The 19,615-nt window shown below is 35.0% G+C and overlaps 1 protein-coding gene across 2 annotated transcripts in view; it reads left to right on the top strand.

Moving 5' to 3' along the window:
* Window positions 1–18,604, top strand: part of phldb2a (pleckstrin homology-like domain, family B, member 2a) — a 30,122-nt gene extending 11,518 nt beyond the window's left edge. Inside the window, exons 5-17 of one of the 2 annotated variants that reach the window (XM_028466562.1) lie at window positions 2,264–2,398; window positions 4,489–4,626; window positions 7,344–7,490; window positions 9,929–10,039; window positions 10,117–10,206; window positions 11,393–11,530; window positions 12,693–12,792; window positions 14,587–14,782; window positions 16,308–16,398; window positions 16,474–16,620; window positions 16,715–16,934; window positions 18,179–18,264; window positions 18,373–18,604. In XM_028466562.1, coding sequence (XP_028322363.1) covers window positions 2,264–2,398; window positions 4,489–4,626; window positions 7,344–7,490; window positions 9,929–10,039; window positions 10,117–10,206; window positions 11,393–11,530; window positions 12,693–12,792; window positions 14,587–14,782; window positions 16,308–16,398; window positions 16,474–16,620; window positions 16,715–16,934; window positions 18,179–18,264; window positions 18,373–18,513 — 1,740 coding nt within the window. In that variant the 3' untranslated portion in view covers window positions 18,514–18,604. Of the gene's footprint in view, window positions 1–2,263; window positions 2,399–4,488; window positions 4,627–7,343; window positions 7,491–9,928; window positions 10,040–10,116; window positions 10,207–11,392; window positions 11,531–12,692; window positions 12,793–14,583; window positions 14,783–16,307; window positions 16,399–16,473; window positions 16,621–16,714; window positions 16,935–18,178; window positions 18,265–18,372 lie in introns of both variants that reach the window. The other variant, XM_028466561.1, reaches the window with a different exon arrangement.
* Window positions 18,605–19,615: the final 1,011 nt, after the last annotated feature.

Here is a 19,615-nt window from a genome sequence, read left to right as displayed (position 1 = left end):
GTAATATTTAGTTTTGATTAACTCCAAGCATATGAGAAGTCCTAATTCTATTGAAAGTGTTTAGTTTTGCATTTGTAACGTGTGTGCAGACAGCAGCAGGCTGTAGTGTGGACTAATGGGAAACATCCTGGCAGAGGAATGTGGTTAATCTAACAGCTGATGCTGCTTATCTCTGTTCACATGATGCTATCCAAGCCCCTTTTTCCTTATTATCCTATTATTTTCATTTCCTATTTTATTCCTATACATTTATATTGAGTTTTTATTAAAATGACAACTGCATTGGAATGAACAGACATTTAATTGCATTTTTTTTGTTGTTGTTGGATTTAATGAAAGGCTGCACAAACTAAATTTGAGTTGAATAATCTAAAAATTCAATGAAGTATCTGATCATAGACAACACAGACACTACATCTACTACTGAGAAATGACAATCCACCGTGTTTGGGTTGAATGAAGAAGTCCAGGTTGTGTTTTAGTGCTCAATCAACCTTTAAGGGAGGAGGAGGGGGACAGGAAATGACTTTATCCCACAGAGAATTAGTGCACACGTGTGTGAGTGTGTTGAAGCGTGCATGTGTCACTGCGTGATTGCAATGTCTGTACTTATAGATGTGTTTTTCCAGATGTTGTAGTGATTGTGGAATAATGAACTCGTTGAAAAAGAAGAAAATCAAACCATTAAGCATTTCTTTCCAATGCCTAAGAAACTCAACTGTTAAGCCAACCTACCATTAATATACGCAGACATGGTGATTCAAACCACAACCACAGCCGGGGCCACACAAAATATATTCCGATTATTAATATTCATGTCAGCATTTAGAATAATGACGAATCGAAGCATTATTACAGGTGAGAACAAAAGGATTGTGTGTGTTTTTGTTGTCTTTTTGTTTGTTTCCATTCATTTTGTGCATTTTCGTTGTCGATTTGTGTGTTTGTCTTTTTTTTTGTTAATCTATGTTGTCATTTTGTGTTTCTCCCTTCTTTAAATGCATTTGTATCATTTTGAGGTTTTTGTGTTTTTTGTTGTCTTGTGTATTTTTAATCTCAATTTTTGTTTTCTATTGTAATTTTGTGTTTTGAGCCTTTTTGCGTATTTTCCCAACTTTGATGTGCGCTTTGTTTTATGTGTTGTTGGAGTCGTTTTGTGTATTTTTGTTGTCATTTTCTATATTGGTTTTTGTGCATCTTTGTAGTTTTGAGATTTTTGTGGTCGTTTTGTGCTTTTCTGTCAATTCAAGTCATTTTGTTATTTTGTTCATTTTTATTGTCCATTTGTTTTTTATTGACGTTTTGTGTATTTTTTTTAATTTTCTGTGTTTTCTTTTGTTTTGTGTGTTGTTGGAATCCTGTGTATTTTTGCTGTGGTTTTCTATATTTTCCTGGAGTTTTTGTGCATTTTTTGTAGTTGTTTTGTGGGTTTTTATTGTCGTTTTGTGTATTTCTATTATTTCAACTAGGTTTTTTTGTTTTGTTTGGAGTCATTTTGCGTGTTTTTGTTGTCGCGTTGTTTATTTTATGGTCCATTTGTGTCTTTTATTGTAATTTTGTGTATTTTTCTGAAGTTTGATGTGTTATCCTTTGTTTTGTGTATTTTTAGTGTCGTTTTGTATATTTTCCTGTGGTTTTTGTGCATATTTGTAATATTAGATGTTATTGAGGTCTTCTTGTGAATTTAGTTTGGGGGCCACCTGAAATGAAACTGAGGGCCACATATGGGCCCCGAACTGCCAGTTGCCCATGTGTGATTTTTGAGCATGGGGTCTGCTTTGTGTCAGCGGCGAATGAGGTTCACTGACTATAAACAGCCTCTCGGTCGTCTTGTGCATTCCTCAGAGTGATGAGTGCACGACGCAGCCCGTCTCACAAACTACAAACCCAAAGCTGCTGCTGCACATGTGAACTTTAAACTAAAAACATGAAAGATTTGCTCTTTCAAAGAACAAAGCCTGTGTTTTTTTTTCTGCATAACTTAAATGCACCCACATGTGTATGTGAATGAGAAGTTTGTCTGATGTTGTATAGACTTGGTGGACACGGGGAAATGCTTTGCCGTGACTGGCACGGATAGATTTCCATTACACTCTGTGGAAAAGAATTCCATCCAATAATGGGTGAACTGGAGCTGCAGCAGCTGTTGTAATGAAAACTGAATAAATTCCCTTTATTTAATTTACCATTCAACATAAAAAAAAGCTTTGGGGGATTTCTGATTGTAATAAAGCGTTCATTTATTCATTTTCTGTCTTCGCAGGCTTTGGAAAACACGCAGCTGAAGCTGGAAGTCACTCATATCGAGGAAGAACGAATTCAAGTCCTGAACAACATCGAAGAGCTAGAGCAAAAGATTAAAGATCTGGATAACCAGATGGAGGAATCCCTACGAGAGGTACACATTAACAGCTACACACAACACACATTAGTACATCATCCCACAGTAGTAGCTTACAGTAGTGTGACATCACTTGATGGTTTCATGCAGGGCTGGCTTTAGGTCATTATGATGCCATATAGGCAAGAGTGGACTTTGTTGTGTTAATGTTATTTCAAACTTTACACGTCTGGACCTCCTAGTAGCAAACACATCTATGGTTTCATCAAATTATTTTTAGATTTTTAATATTAATATTTAATTAAAAGAAAACATGCGCAAAGTGATTGTATAGGGTGTTTCACGCTTTTTAATATTTTCTTTTTTTTTTTTGGGGGTGGGGTTGCAGCTGCCTGGGTTGCCTGGCGGGAAGGCCGTCCCTGGTTTAATATCTTTAACTCTCCTATTATGTGACATGTTAGTCAGGTATGAACCCAGCAGATCTCTCAGATCTATGGACACAGGTCAGATAGTAGAGCCCAGAGCTTATAGTAAACATGGTGATGCTGCTTTTAGTTGTTATGCTGCAAAGAAGTGGAACAAACTGCCAGCAGAGCTGAAGTCAGCATCCAATGTGAACATTTTTAAATCAAAGTTAAAGGCACTTTTTTTCTCGACTGCATATGATTGAGAGAGAGATTTTTGGTCATGTTGTTGATGTAATGATGATTTTACTGATGATTTTAATTGATTTTACTGGTGATTTTGATTGATTTTAATTGATTTTACTGATGATTTTAATTGATGTTACTGGTGATTTTAATTGTTCGTATTGATTTTAAACAGTTGAATGTTTTATCATGTAAAGCACATTGAGTTGCCTTGTGTATGAAATGCGCTATACAAATAAATTTGCCTTGCCTTGCCTATTATCCTCAAATATTGGGGTCAATCTGACCCCAGAGATATTTGCCTCCAGAAAATGATTTTCAGAAAGTAAAACTGAATACATAAACAATAATGAAACCTTGACCTGTTCTCTAGTGCCACCACCAGGCCAAACTTTTAAATCAAAAATTATTTATCTTGAATAGTTTTCATTGAAATCTCAAATTTACTGACACCATTAATGACCACTAGAGTATGAACCCCATTGGTTGTGGTGATGATGTGACCTTTCCTGCAGCGCCACCATCAGGTCAAACTTTCCGTTTTAGAGTTGGTGTATTGTGAAAATCTTTCATCCAAATCTTTAATTTGGACAGACAGACAAGTTTTACACAGCAAAAAACAGCTTGAGGTCAAATTGACCCCAGACATCACCAACACCAATGCGTAAATAATGTGTTCAGCACACTTAAAAAAATATATAAATAATTTCATGATGATTTTACGCTCATCAAATTAGGAAAAGTTATAAAATATGAAGCAAAAACTATCATTTTTTGAATGATGGGTTAAATATACCCCAAGGATGTCAGGAGGGTTAAAGGCGCAGTTCGCAACTCTCAGATCCCTCTCTTCCCCTCCCTCCACGCTGCTCTCTTGCCCTCTCTTGTCCAAAGTCCCTCCCACAGAGGAGCTAACAAGGTAACATCATTCCGACATCAACATCACAGTAATATAACATGCACTGTTAAAAGCATATTACTGCAGCGCTTTGCTCTCTCTATGTGCACACACCTCAGCAGCAACAGCAACAACACAGTGCCACTTACAGCAGCCCACACGGAGGCTGCTGCGCGCACATGAACAACACACGCACCACAGAGTTCTAGTGTAACAATTACAAATCAAACATAATGTAAATCAAGTAGCAGTAATTACCTTTCAAGCAGAAAAGTCACTAATTCCATCTTCTACTCCTCTAGACCATACACTGTAAAAAAGACTGTGCTCCAGGTCCGAGAAGGGGGTGGGGACTATGAGCCTATCAAACACAATACTGGCTCTGATTGGTTCTTTTTGCTCAGTCGCGGTGCATTCTGGCAATCTGCCAAAGGCTGCAGGAGCAGCAGGGGGCGGGGCTCAATGAGCCTGTTTTTTTCACACAAACTACTAGTTTGATGTAAAGCTGTCCATACATAGTGACAGCTTTAGCAAAAATGACAAAGTCACTTTTATAAGAGTTGCAGACTGCGCCTTTAAGCACTGTTGTGTTGTGATAGATGGAGGTGGAGTGCGCTCTGCTGGATGGAGAACAGGAATCAGAGATGGTGCAGCTGCAGAGAGATAAGGACGTTCTGGAGGAGCTCAAAGGGAAAGTCCAGAGTGTCGAGAAAACGAGCCACATCGAAAAGTCACAGGTAACGTGGTCACAAACATGAAAGATGGTCAAATCTAAATGTCAAGTTCTCCAAAACAAAACTTATAGCTCAAATAGAAAATTAGAAAAATTTAAAATATTTTTTAACTATACCTGCTATATTTCATCCAAAAGTTGTTCTCATGCACTACTGATGTGAGTGTGACCCCAAAAACTCTGCCAGTGTCATCGATGCTGTTTTTATGGATTGGAATTTGTTGACAAAACAATGTTGATTTTGTGGCTTCCACGGAAACACCCGAATAGCACAGAAATGATGTCATACAATGTAAACAAGCAGAACTCCTCCTCGTCTGGTGACGAAACCCAAGAAACCATGTTAAAAATGAAGTAAAACACTTCTTAGATAAACTTTCACTCTTCATTGCCATCATTTAATTCTTCTATGATACTCCAAATCCCACAATGCAATGCACAAAACATTCCTAAAGTTCAAGTCACATGATCATGTCAACAACCCCATTGTTTGAGTGACAATTCCAACCTTTGTGAGTAAATTCTCCCATTTTTCAGGAGAAGTACCTTTGATTTATTGATCTACAGTATGAGGCAAACGCTGTGTCTTTATTGTTATTTATGGAGGTAGATTTGTCTTTATTATTCAATAAAAAAAAATGTTTCAATAAAAACAACAACAATTTAAATCAAAGAAAAAAGTGTTCAAATGCAAGAAAAACATTTCAGACACAAATATTTTGAATTATTTTTTCTTTGATTGAAAAGTAGTTTTTTTTTCTCCATAGTTATTAGTGTTATAAGTGATTTTTACAAGTTTACTGTAATACCTCAGGGGAACATTGATTCCTAGATGCCTCGATTACAAAAAAAAAAGTTGATGAATCTTCCCGACATCTTTTTGTATTTATCTATTGTGTATTTATTTATTTTTATTATAATTATTAGTTTTTATTTTTATTTTTTCTTGAAAAGGAAACAAATTGATTATGTTGAATATTTCAAATTCAGCTGTTTTTTAAGCAAAGGATTACTTGAATAATCGATAGAATTTGGAACTTAAATATAATAATACTAATAATAATTGCACCACTGAGTTTTAATGGGAGAAGCAGCTGGAAGTGATTATCAGAAGGTGAACAAAGCTATCAGAATGTTTGTGGCTACAGATGTACGCAGGATGAATCACAGCCTAAACCAACAACATGGGATCAGCTCATTTTAACCACAACTTCCTAAAAGCAGATTCAGTTTCCTTTGATTTCAAATCCTATGAACTGGTGGACGTTGTCAAAACAAAGGTCATCCTAAAAACCCAAACAATGTGTTTTTTTTTTTTCTTTCTTTTTTAAAGCATCTGTTTATCTGAAAGCAAAGCGGCTAAAACGACACTAATCGACCTTCGATTTTCTGAAAGAAGCTGAAGATTACAACCAAAATAATCATTTTTCACTGTCAATTCTTGCGATTTTTACCTCCCAAATCTATTCCCGTCTTTGCTTTTATGCTCTTTACGTGTTCTCTCTAATCCAGAGACACTTTTCTCACTTCCTGTCTCACATGTAAAGCCTTTATTGAAGCCCCTGGTAACCCTCAGACCCACAATTTTGGAGGAAGTGCTGAATAATTACCATGTGGAACATAAACAGTAATAGCTAACAAATGGGAATCTTCTTTGTGGGGGAAAAATGGAAATCTGAAATCATCTTGATACTGTTTTACTTAAAACTGTGCATGATATGATAATTATATTTTTTGACTATCATTAATTGGTAGGAGATGTACTGAAAATACAATGAAATTAATTTAGATGAAATTATTTGCTTTATGTTCCAAAATAATTTATTTCTTTAAAAAAAAAAAAAAAAAAAAAAAAAAAAAAAAAAAAATACATATGGTAAATTTTATGGAAATATTGAGTTTTTCTGGCTATATATTGTGTTTTCAGGCTGTAGGGGTTAAAATAAATTTAAAATAATTACACACCAACAGCTTTTTTAAATTTTTCTCCCTAATAATTGATTAATTTAGAGTTCTGCAGGCTGTGAGAAGGTGGACTAAACCATTTTATGTTAAAAACAACAAAAAAAAAAGGTAGGGAGTAGAGAAATGTTTCCAAAACAAATAAATTAGTGTTACCAAATACATTGTAAATAAAATATGTGATTGTGATTAGGGCTGGACAATATATCTAGATTCAAGATATGTCGAGTTTTTTTTTTTTTTTTTTTTTTTGGCGAAATATATGGATAAATATTTTTTACATCTTTTTTTGTATTAAAATACTCGATTTCGGAGTCGTTGCTTTTGCTACTTTTAAGAACAGCTTGAAAAGCTCAGTTAGATGGATTACTGAGTGTGTACTAACCCAGACTTTCCCATAAACAAGTTACGCTATAGAACTCACTCACACGTGCTGTCCCTTAGAGGAAAAAAAAAAAGCCAAAAGTATAATATAATGTACAACTTGTTTGTCAATAAAATATTCCAGAATTTTCTTTCTCGTCAGATTTTATTTGAATTAAAAAAATATTGAGATTTGTATGGTGTATTGCCTTTTTGAGAAAAAAATATTGAGATATGAGTTTTCATATCGTCCGGCCCTAGGGGGACACCCCCCCCCCCCCCCCAAAAACCAAAACTGATGCCTATGAGTGAAATAAATAATTTTTCTGATTTGTTATACCTTTTTTTTATTTAAAAGAATTGTGAAGTTAATTGGTTTTTGTCGTCATTTCACAGGAAAATGGAGAGAAGACAAAAAGTCTGGAGGATTTGGAGTTCCAGAAGCTGGAGAGAGAAATCAAGCAGGACGAGGAGAGAGCCAATCAGAGCCAAGAGCTGCAGCGAGAGATGGACGAGTGTCAGCGAATCACCATCACACGAAAAGTACAGTAGTGTGTGTGTGTGTGTGTGACATGATGAACGAGTGTGTGCATGAAGCACGGCATCACTAACTTCTCTCTCTTTCTATCTCCAGCATTTTATCAGCTGTGGAGGAATAGAAATAGAAGTTTGATTTAAGATGGAATGTTTGTGCTTTAATTGGAAACAGCTCATTTTAAATGATCTAATCCAGACATTATATCTGATCTGAGGGTCACAGGGTCAACATTCATGTCAGCGTTTAGAAAAATTACCAATGTGATTATTAACACAGGAAACTACAATAGGTTTCTGCATTCTTTGTTGTTGTTGTTTTATGTATTTTTGAAGTCATTGTGTATTTTTTTTTTTTGGGGGGGGGGGTTTACACACTATTTCTCATTTTGTGCATGTTTGGCATTGTTTTGTGTGTTTTTAGTATCATTTTGTGTATTTTTTATCTGATTTTGTGCTTTTTTTCATTTTATTCTATTGTATTTGTAGTCATCTTGAATCTTTGGTGTAATTTTGATTATTCTAGTTGTTTTTGTGTATTATGTTGTCAATTTGTTTTTTTTGGGGTTTTTTTTTTTTTTTTGCCATTATCTCAATTATATTGTCTTTTGTGTATTTTTTGTTTTTTCATAGAATCAAATTGTGTGTATTTTAAAATAATTTTGTTTATTTTAATTGTATTTTGTGTATTTTTGTTGTTGTTTTGTGTAATTCTGTTCTGATCTTGTGCATTTTTGTTGTTATTTTGAATATTTTTCAATATTTGGTGTAGTTTTCATCATTTTAGTTGTCTTTTGTGTATTTTTGTCATTTTGTGTATTTTTCATTGATTCTGTATGTTGTCAGTCATTTTGCGTATTTTTGTGGTCATCTTGTGTGCTAATTGGAATAATTTAGATTATTTCAGTTGTATTTTGTGTATTTCTGTTGTCGTTTTGCGTATTTCTGTTGTTGTTTTGCAGTCTTTTTCTGTAATTTTGTGTTTTCTTAGTGTTGTTTTGTGTGCTTTTGGAGTCATTTTGTGCATTTACCTTTAGGTGGCCTATGCATGTTGTCCATGTCTGCTCTATTCAAAGAAACAACATCAACACTCAACAGTGACATCACAGTGTTGGCGTTAAATTGATTATCAATGTGTTTTTTATACCTTAATTGTGGTTCATTGATATTGATCTTACTGCAGGTTGTGCATGAAACTGCAAAATGTGAGATTTGCAGCTCAAAGCATGAACTAATTACAAGAAGCAACAATGGTAAGCATGTGAATCAGTAGATCCATTTAGTTCAGATGGGATGTAATAATGTAACTATTGCAGCACTGTGTGTAGACTATAGATGTATGAAAACAGAACAGCTACTTTCCTACTCTCCATGTCCCATCAGCCTCTGCTGTAATTCACTGCCATGTTGTCACGTTAAATGTACACTCAGTATTTTTTCCCAAAATGGTAATATACAATATAAATCCCCATATTTTTATTTCAAATACAGATAATTATGGGTTAATTTGCTAATGTAAAATGCCACACCAGCACATTTATTAATAAACAGCTCCATTTGGGGTCGCAAGACACTGGGAGGGGGTTTCTATATTCTTTCAAGAAATCAAAAAATTTTTTACTTTTTTTTTTTTTTTTTTTTTTTTTTTTACATTTTGAGCCCATTCTTGCTGATTTTTACCCTTTTCCTGCAACTACACCAAACTTTCCATATTTTAACCTATTTCCATTACTATTACTTGCCATATTTTTGCTGCTTTTAATGCATTTTTGCTACATTACTCCCATTTCTACCTTTTCTGCTCATTTTTTTTTTCACTTTCACGATACTTTTAAACCCTTTCCACAACTTTTCCCACCTGATGTCGCATATGTTGACCCATTATTGTGACTTTTTACTTCTTTTCATCATATTTCATGCTTATTTTTACCAATTTAACCACATTCATGATTTGCCGTGACCATTATTTGCCAGTTTAAACTGATTGTTCACTAATTGGTCAAATTTTGATACATTGAACCTTTTTTTTACCATTTTTTTGTCTGTTTTTGGATTCTCTAATTGGCAACGTTTGGTTGTTAAAATCTCATTCCTCAACCTTTTCCACCAATTTTGGTCACTTTTTAACTCATTTTATTTCTGATTAAAACAAGGATTTACATCTTTAAGATGACTATATATTATGGCCCAAATAATGATAAACTTCCTGGATAACAGTGGATATTATTTAGATGAATAAATAAATGTGGTTATCACAGATTCACAAAACAATGGACCATCATTTTGCTGAAATTACGGATTATTCAAAATACTGATATAGGCGATAATGCAATTTTCTATGTCGCCAAAATAGAAAACTTGATTTATCTTGAATCTCGATACATCTCCCAGCCCTAATGTACAGATATCCTTCACTGATATTGAGCACTTTTATTTTATTCCTGCAGGAAAGACTCGCGACGCTGAAGAAACAATCGTCACAGATTTCTTTACAAGCTCAGCAAGAACGAGAGAATTTCCAAAGAGAGAAAAGCAACTTGCTCGTCATGCTCCAGAAGGTACGAGAACTGTACTGTGCTCTGCCTGTGTGTAATACATTATTTGTCTGGACCAACATGGTGTCTGCTTTCTGCAGGAGAGAGAAAAACTGGTGTCACTGGAAGGAAAGTATGCAGAGCTGTCAGAGGGGCAGACGTTCACTAACAACCCTGACGCCATCAAAGAGGTAAAAGCAGCCCTACTTTATACAGTATTTCCCCTCCCTCGCAGAGCACTTTTACATCTTTAACTCTTTCACACCAGCAGAGGAACACATCTCAACAATAACGTTTTAAAATACTCGTCCTTTAACAAATGGACTCAGAGCAGAGATGGTCAACTTTCATTGTTTGATCTGAGATATCAACGTTTAGAATGACTAATCTGAACTTTAATACATGACAAAGGGTTTTGTCTATATTAACTCTGTGCGGTTCTGTTGTTCTTTTGGAAGTCATTTTGTGTTTTTTGGTAGTGGTTTTATGTATTTTGTGTGTCTTTCAACTCAGCCTTTAAGTGTGTTTTTGTAATTTTTTTGTCTTTTTCTTGTCATTTTGTGTTTTCCTGAATTTTTTTTTGTCAATATAGGCAAATTTTTTATCGTTTTTTTGATTTTGTTGCCATTTTGTGAGTGTTTGGAGTCATTTTTGTGTGTTATTGTTTTTTATGTTTTTGTTGTCATTTTGTGTGTTTCTAAAGCCTCTGTGTGTTTCTCTTATTATTTTGTGTCCTCTTGTTGTCATTTTGTGTATTTTATTTAAATTATTTTTTTCATCCTTACATTTTACTCCTTGCTCCTTTTTCACAGTCATTGGAATTTATTTTTGTCAATAATGTAATGACAATTTTGGTATAATTTTCTGTATTTTTATCGTTTATTGAAATTTTGTTTAATTTTGTTGGCATTTTGTGTGTTTGGAGGATGTGTTTTTTTTTTTTTTTTAACTCTCTTTTAAGCCTCTATGTGTGTTTCTGTTGTTTTGTGTGTTCTTGTCATTTTGTCATTTTCATAATTTTTTCAATTTGTGCGTTTTGGGTCATTTAAAAAAAAAAAAAAAAAAAAAAAAAATGTGTGTATCTGGAATTATGTGTTTTTGTTTTGTGTGTCTTTGTGGTAATTTTTGGTGTTTTTGAGGCATTTTGTGTATTTTTATAATCTTTTTGTATGTTTTTGTTTGATATTTTGTGCATTTCACTGTCATTTTGTGTGTTTCAGAATTACATTGTATGTTGGACTCAACAATGTGAAGTCATTTCTTTGCCAGAAGCTCAATCATGTTCAATCATCTTTTAATTTTACACCAAATAAATATTTGATGAATTAAAGCATTAAATTTAAGCATTGAATAATATTTGTTTTTCTCTGTTTATAGCATTTACAGTCTTTGAAGGAACGAAGGAGAAGCAGCAAAGAAAACTCTGCTGTCCTCAATGAAGGTCTCCCTCCTAGAAGAAGTCAGCAGCTCCTCATCCCGTACGGCAGATCATTGGGACGAACGCTTCCTCCCAAGGTCCTCATGCAAGAATTAAGTCTTTGTTAAAAAGTTTGCAGACAAATCATGCATTTGTGATCTATTACAAAAGAGATGAGCAACTTTTATTACAGTGGAGACCACGAAAATGCAATAGTGTTCGATATGAGGGCCACAAACTGAAATAATGACCAATCAGAATATTAATAAAACAAAGAACAATGGTTTATATAATATATTTCAATAATAATAATAATAATAATAATAATTAAAAACAATGTTTGTCTATTTTTGTTGATATTTTGTATGGTTTTGTTACTTTGTATCTGAAGTCATTTAGTATATTTTCTGTCAATTTTTCGTATTTTTGTGATTTGTGTCATTTTGTGTATTTTTGTCTTTTTCTGTTGTCATTTTGCATTATTTTTAATGTCATTTTGATGTTGTTTGTATATTTTTGTTATCTTTTTGTTGTCATTTTGTATACATTTTTTTGAGTGATTTTGTATATTTTTTTGAGTCTTATATATTTTTGCTGTCATTTAATGTACGTTTTTGGAGTTGTTTAGTGTATTTTAGGAGTCATTTTGTGTGTTTTTGCAGCCATTTTGTATCTGGACTCATTTAGTAGAATTTCTGTCATTTTTTTGTATTTTTGTGATTTGTGGCATTTTGTGTATTTTTGTCTTTTTCTGTTATCATTTTGCATTGTTTTTTAATGTCATTTTGCATTATTTTTTAATGTCATTTTGATGTTTGTATATTTTTGTTATCTTTTTGTTGTCATTTTGCATAAATATTTTTTGAGTGATTTTGTACACTTTTTTTAGTCTTTCATATATATTTTTGTTGTCATTTATTGTACTTTGTTGTTTTGTGTATTTTTGGAGCCATTTTGTGTAATTTTCTGTATCTTTTTCTTGTTAATTAGTCAAAAGACATTTAAAAAAACCAAAGGAGAAAAAGCAATGTGTGTAATTATAAGATGTTTCCTCATTTTTTAAACAATATTTTGAATGCTCTTCACACCATCAGTGCTAATAAAATGTCAAAGCTAATTTGGGTTTAAATAATAAATTCAAAAGTTCTCCCTTTCCGTCATCGCCAAACCTTCTAATCTAATATTTGCTGTGAGAAGCTGTAAAAAATGGTGTCCATCTCATATTGAGCCGTATGTTGTGTGTTCTGTCGTCTCTCTCAGCCTCACCTCCCTTTGTCTCAAAGCTCCAGCTGTGGCAGCGTCATCCCTCAAAGCTTCAGCTTCTCCCCTCGAGAAACCAACACCCGCCGTCTGCCGAGAAGTGAGTCACTGACTGCCTCATCTAGTCTACATCACCTCCACCAGTCAGAGACTGGTTCATGGTGTCAGGGCAGGAAATGCCAAGGACGCTGCTTATGTGACTGAAACTAGAAAATAATTCACAATCCAGATTAGTGATCCATCAATATAGAACTGAAATATATATATTTTTTCATTTTGCCAATGATGAGAGGTTGGGTTTTTTCATATTTTTCAAACTGATCCAGAATCAGCATATTGATCCTGATCCGATCCAAACTTTAATGGAATCTTCCATGGTGTAATGTCTATTTTTGGTTAAAATGTGGTCATGTTCCTTTAAGTACTTTTTGACGTTATCTCGCTCACAATATTTTTTTTTTTTCACTATCATAAATGTAAAGTTTATCCACAGACGGTCATAAGACGCATTGCATTGTGTTATCTGAGCTGGTGCATCATGTGACTTTGTGCATTCACAATAATCAGAATCAACTTTATTGACCAAGAGTGTATGAATACACTCGAGGAATTTGTCTTGGTGACCTGTGCTCTCTCAGATAGTGTAACATTAAATAATGACAATCAACTAGAATAAAGAAAAATAAACTAAAAAAAAGAAGTATAAACATAAATATAAGAGTAGTTAGACTAATATGTGCAAACTAAATAAAATAACAAGATAATAATAATAATAATAATAATAATAATAATAATAATAATAATAATAAAAATACAATAATAATAAGATAGTAGTGCATTGATGAGTAGTGCAGGTGAACATTTAAATGAAAATATTATGTCATGAACATTTCGCAGTGACCGGTTGATCCAGGGTTGTTATGTTTAGTTCCAGGTTATTTCACAGTAACAGAAACTGTTTTAATGGCGGGTAGTTTTGGCGTACAGTGATCTGTAGCGTCTGCCGGTGGGGAGGAGTTTAAACAGATTGTGTGCAGGGTGTGAGGGGTCTGCAGTGATGCTACCTGCCCGTTTCCTGACCCTGGACAGGTGCATTTGTTACACATTATAACACAGGGATTCTCAAACTTGGGGTCAGGAACCCATTGTGGGTCACGAGATACTAGAGGGGGGTCACCAGGTGCCTTCAAGGAAATAAGAATACTTTTTTAACAACTTTTAACTATAACTTTTTCTTGCCATATTTTTGCTCCTATTAATGCATTTTTGCTACATTACTCCCATTTCTCCCACTTCTCCATCAAAGTTTAATGCCTTTTCTTCACATTTTATCCACTTTCAAGACTTTTTCGGCACTTATAAACACTTTTCCCACCTAATGCCACTTATATTGACCCATTTTTGTCACTTTTCACCTCTTTTCACCATATTATTATTGCCAATGTAACCACATTCATTATTTGCCAGTTTAAACAAATTGTTTCTACTGTTTGTTCCAATGTTGACTACTTTTTCTGTCCGTTTTTGGCTACTCTAATTTGCAACTTTTAACCAATATGTTTTATTTTTATATTTAATCCCATTTCACCACCTTTTCCACCATTTTTGGTCACGTTTAATCCATTTTATTTCTGACTGAAACAAGGATTTGCATCCTTAAGATGACTATATTCTATGACTCAAATATTGATACATTTCCTGTATAACAATGGATGTTATTCTGATTAATAACTAAATGTGAATATCACAGATTCATAGAACAATGGACCATCATTTTGCTGACTGTATGGAGGCATTGTCCTTCCATACACACATTCAGGGTCGAGTGTACCATTTTACCAATGAAGCTCTTTAAATGTATTGTATATGTTATTTTATTCTCACTCTTCAGCAGCTAACAATCACACACACGTGAGCGAGGACAGACAGAGACGCAGTGAGTTCTGCAGCAGGATGGTCTCTGATCCCGTCGTCTTCTTGGACATGTTTTCCTACCCTGACAACAGCCAGACCTCAGACACTATCAGCGTGGACAGCTCTGACAGTTTGGAGACCAGCTTCTCCGCCTGCTCCCCCGACAACATCTCCAGGTTAGCAGAGAAACGATTCTGTACCACACACGCTCTTCTCCATATGCTCTAATCACTGCCCAAAAACGGAATCATTCATTTTGTGTGGATTTTAATACATAATCCCAAATTATTTGGATTTATAGTAAAATCTTTATTATATAATATTTGGGGCAACTAATTTGGCCCTCAGGAGAAAGTAAAAATGACAGCGAAAACATGAATCATTGCATAAATGAAACTTATTTGCTGGTGCTCACAGTTTTCCCAGTGCTTATATCACGTGATTGCAGTCATTGTTAATGTCAAACCGTTGGGAAAAAAACTCAAAATTCTTACATAATCCTTAAATTTTCCTCAAATTATTGCATAATATTTCCGTTAATCAAATACAAATTGGTCAGAAAGTCTAGGAAATGTAAAGTAAAGATTGTACGGCAAGGCAAAGGCAACTCAATGTGTTTTACATGATCAAAAAGTGCAATAGAAAACATTCAACAGCTTAAAATGAATAAGAACATATAAAATCATCAGTAAAATGAAATCATCAACAAATACACTACATCAACAACATGAGCAAAAATCTCTCTGGGACTGGTATCTGTCACTTATTGGATCTTGTTGGTTTCTTACACATTAAGTATTTTATGTACGTACAAGTGCAAATAGGGCCTAATAATGTTAAAATTGTTTTCCTGCATAAAATCTGTGGCCCACTTGAGATCAAACAGCTCTATATTTGGCCCCTGAACTAAAATGAGATTGACACCCCTGATCTAGTCAAGCGTTTAACAAGCAAGGCACTGATTTCCATCTGAAACCTCTGCACTTACCTCATTATCTGATGGATTTAGATCCCGGACGAGCCCCCAATTGTTGTGGCCGTTTTGGATGAAAGAGACAGAGTCAAGCTTTAGGGTTGCTGGTCATGCATACACAGGGTTTATTATGTTAAGGGTTTTGGGGCGAACATGGATGCAGAGGTACACAGACTGTCATAGCGGAGCCTCTTCAGGCAGAGACTGTCTATATTTTGATTTTGTTTCTTTCTCTTGTGTTAAGTTTGAACTGTGTTCCCGTTGTTGCTGTGTGGCAATTCTGAGAGTTTTAGTCCAGGCTTGGTGCTTTGTTTTATCAGGAATTGTGTTGTTATTTCTCATAACTGTATTTTAATACCTTTTACATTTTAGGTTGCCTTTTAAAATCTGGCCAGGGACACCAGATGAAAACTAGCCTCTTTTGGCTAACGCTGGCTCATTAACAGCATGTCTGTCTATTATAGTGCATTGTCCCTTTTAAATAATCAATACATTGAATGAAATCTGGCCTGCTTAGGTCAGTCTGACCAGAACTGACCAGGAGAGAGTTCTGTAATTACATATCAGACATCATTTCCACTGAGGAATCAAAGAAAAGCTGCTGAATTTTAAATTGAGGAAAGAGTTTTTCATCTGCTTTCTAAATACTTTTTTTAATTTGTTTTCATTTTTTGTTATCCATCATTTGTGTCATATTTCATGCCTTCGTCCTCCTTTTTTTTCTTTAGTGCCAGTACGACGAATATGGCAAAGATTGAAGAAATGGAGCGTCTACTCCGAGAGGCCCAGGCAGAGAAGCTCCGCCTCCTGGAGCATCGGGTAACCATCAGGTTTCCAGATGAAAGCTGTGTGTTTTGCCAAAGGGATGTGACTGATTCACATGTGTCTCTGCAGGAACGTGAGATGGAAATACGAAGGCAAGCTCTGGAAGAGGAGAGGAGGAGAAGGGAGGAGCTGGAGAAACGTCTGCAGGAGGAGACGAGCAGGAGACAGAAGCTGGTGGAGAGAGAAGTGAAGCTCAGGGAGAAACAGAGATCACAGGTGATTAAATATACGCACACAAAAACCCACTGTGTTTATATAAAAGCTTCTCCAAGCAAAGCAAAAATAATCTTATTTTACTACCTGTTTAAAGTCTCGGTTGTTGACCCGCTACCTCCCAGTGAGGAAGGATGACTTTGATCTCCATGGTCACATTGAAGCAGCTGGACACAACCCAGACGCCTGCTTTCATCTGGCCATCACCGATAAAACCTGCAGAGGGTTCCTCGTTAAAATGGGAGGAAAGATCAAGACGTGGAAGAAGCGCTGGTTCGTCTTCGACCAAAACCGCAGGACGCTCACCTATTATGCAGGTAAACAGTAAAGGGTGTAAGAAAAAAACTAAATCAATTTTTGGCGATATATCGTGATATCTCATTGCACAATTATCATATCAATCCCAAAAAATGTCCAAATCAATGTTTTTTTTTTTAAACTAATCACTAAATTTCACCTTTTAAAACCAAGTGTCACTTTTTGGATCAGTGTTGTTTGATGCATCTATAAAATGTGCTTAAAATTAAATTTAAAAGTTTCTATTGACCCTTTGATTGTTTGAAAACATTGTGACATATTTTGTTGGGCGGGGCTTAGCCTGGAGGCAAACCACCATAGATGACTTGTCCGCGCTGTTCGACAATGGGGAGCAACGTGGCGACCATCTTACCTCAGACAGCTGGCCCCGCTCATTACATCGATGTCAATGGTGCATGTACTATTTAAATAACTCTAACTTGCTCAATTTTCAACCAATTTTCAAACAGCAAGCGGCAATTTCAACGTGTACAAGCATCATATGTCATATCTTTGTATAATAAGGTTTGTAATAGGGCAAACAGTTTGTAAATCCGTCAATATTTTTTCGAGTTATGGGTGTTTTTGTTCAAGCTGATCACTCACCTTCCAACAGCTACCGTAGAGCACATCAGAACGTCAGTTGTCTGCGGCAAGATGGCCGCCGTTGAGCTACGCTGGCGAATCCCGCTTGCATATAGTGTTTATGTATATCTATGCTTTAACCAGTGGCGTTTCCTGTCACTCGTGACGTGGGCCATTAAAGGCAAAGGCAGACGCAAAGGCAAATTTATTTCATACACAAGGCAACTCAATGTGCTTTACATGATCAAAAAGCTCAACAGAAAACATTCAACAGCTTAAAATCAATAAGAACATTTAAAATCATCAGTAAAATCATTTAAAATCATCAAACACATACATCAACAACATGACCAAAAATCTCCCTTTCAATCATACGCAGTATAGAGAAAAAGAGTGTCTTTAATTTTGATGACTTGAATTACAGTTAGTTACCATGTACTTGCTCTTGCAAGTTTAAAAAATGTAAATAAGATGTATTTCATACCATTTTGTACTTTTAAAATTGGTATTTATTGATATTGTGATTTATCGCAATGTATATCGTATTGTTTAGTATCAGGATATATCGTACCGTGACATGCCGAATCGTGAATCGTATGCACAGCCCTAATAAAACAGTAAAGCATCCGGAACAGGCTGAGAATGAGCTTTGATCACTGTCGCGTTTATGTTCTTTCAGACAAACACGAGACCAAGATGAAAGGAGTCATCTACTTCCAAGCCATAGAGGAGGTGTACTATGACCATTTAAAAAACGCCCACAAAGTATGTCTGCTCCTGTTTTTATTTCTCGACAGCACAAAGACGTCTTTTTTGTGAGCTACTTGTAATATATTTGACCTGCTTTTGTCTCCCCCCTCCCTTCCTTAAAAGAGCCCCAACCCTTCACTGACCTTCAGCGTGAAGACCCACGATCGTGTGTACTACATGGTGGCTCCTTCTCCGGAGGCCATGCGTATCTGGATGGACGTGGTTGTGACGGGAGCAGAGGGACACATGCATTTCATGGTGTGACACGATGAGTTCAAAAACAGGGGAAAACAAGCTGTATATTGTGTTTTTAGCCCCCAGACAGGTGTTTCTATGAGTGTACAAATGTATCATTAAAGCTGCTGATAAAGACATAGTATAGGCTTCATAGATCAATAAACTCAAGATCATTTTTCTTTTCGTTTTCTTATATATAATGGATTTTTTTTCTTAAAAATACATTTTAAAAAAAAGATGTGAAAGGTTGGAAATGTTGCTCGAAAGTTTTTTTTTTTTTTTTTTTTTTTTTTTTTATCTCCACTGTAAACACTTTATTGAAATTCTCACAAAAGTTTCATGCGTTGCGTTGTGGGATAAGGAGTCCAGTAGACAGGGGTTTTCAACCTTGAAGTGAGGACCCCATTTGGGTCACGAGACACTGAGAGGTTGTCGCCAGATGCCTTCAAGAAATTAAGAAATGTAAGTCTAAAAATAAGCCTATTTTTGCTTATTTTGACATTTTTTCTGCAACTACACCAAACGAACCATATTTCAGCCAAGATTTTTTATCATTTTATTGCATTTTTGCTATAAACTCATTTCTGCCACTTTTTTGGCACAAAAAAACCCTTTCACCACTTTTCCCACCTAATGTTGCCCCATTATTGTCACTTTGAACCTGTTTTCACCATATTTCATGCTTATTTTTGCCAATTTAAACCACATTCACATTTTGCCACTCAAAAGGAGAGTATTTACAGTGGAGATGAAAACAAACTAAACCTTTTCCATCTTTTTCCAAGCAAATAATGTTCTGTTTATTGCTCTATAAGACCTAAGACATATGTCTTTATCTGATTAGAAAAATATAATCTCCTGCAGCTTTAAAATTAATGAACAAATCTACAGTTATTGTCTTTTATTTCATTTTTTTATAACCGAGCTACAGTATATTCTCTGCTTTGAGAAATATCCTTAGATTTATACCTTGTGTTTACATTTTTATATTTCTTTAATTTGATGAAGTCCTGAATCCAAATCCAAAGATCAAAAATCCAAAGTGACTTTTGTACTTTTTCACCAAAACGAGAGTGAAGCACGTGAACTTTAATGAAATCTAATTGCTGTTTGTGTTAATTTATGCATA

The sequence above is a fragment of the Gouania willdenowi genome, chromosome 14, assembly GCF_900634775.1.
Source record: "Gouania willdenowi chromosome 14, fGouWil2.1, whole genome shotgun sequence".
NCBI lineage: Eukaryota > Metazoa > Chordata > Actinopteri > Blenniiformes > Gobiesocidae > Gouania > Gouania willdenowi.
Note: the sequence above shows the minus strand (reverse complement) of the source record. Positions and strands in the feature narration are given on the sequence as shown.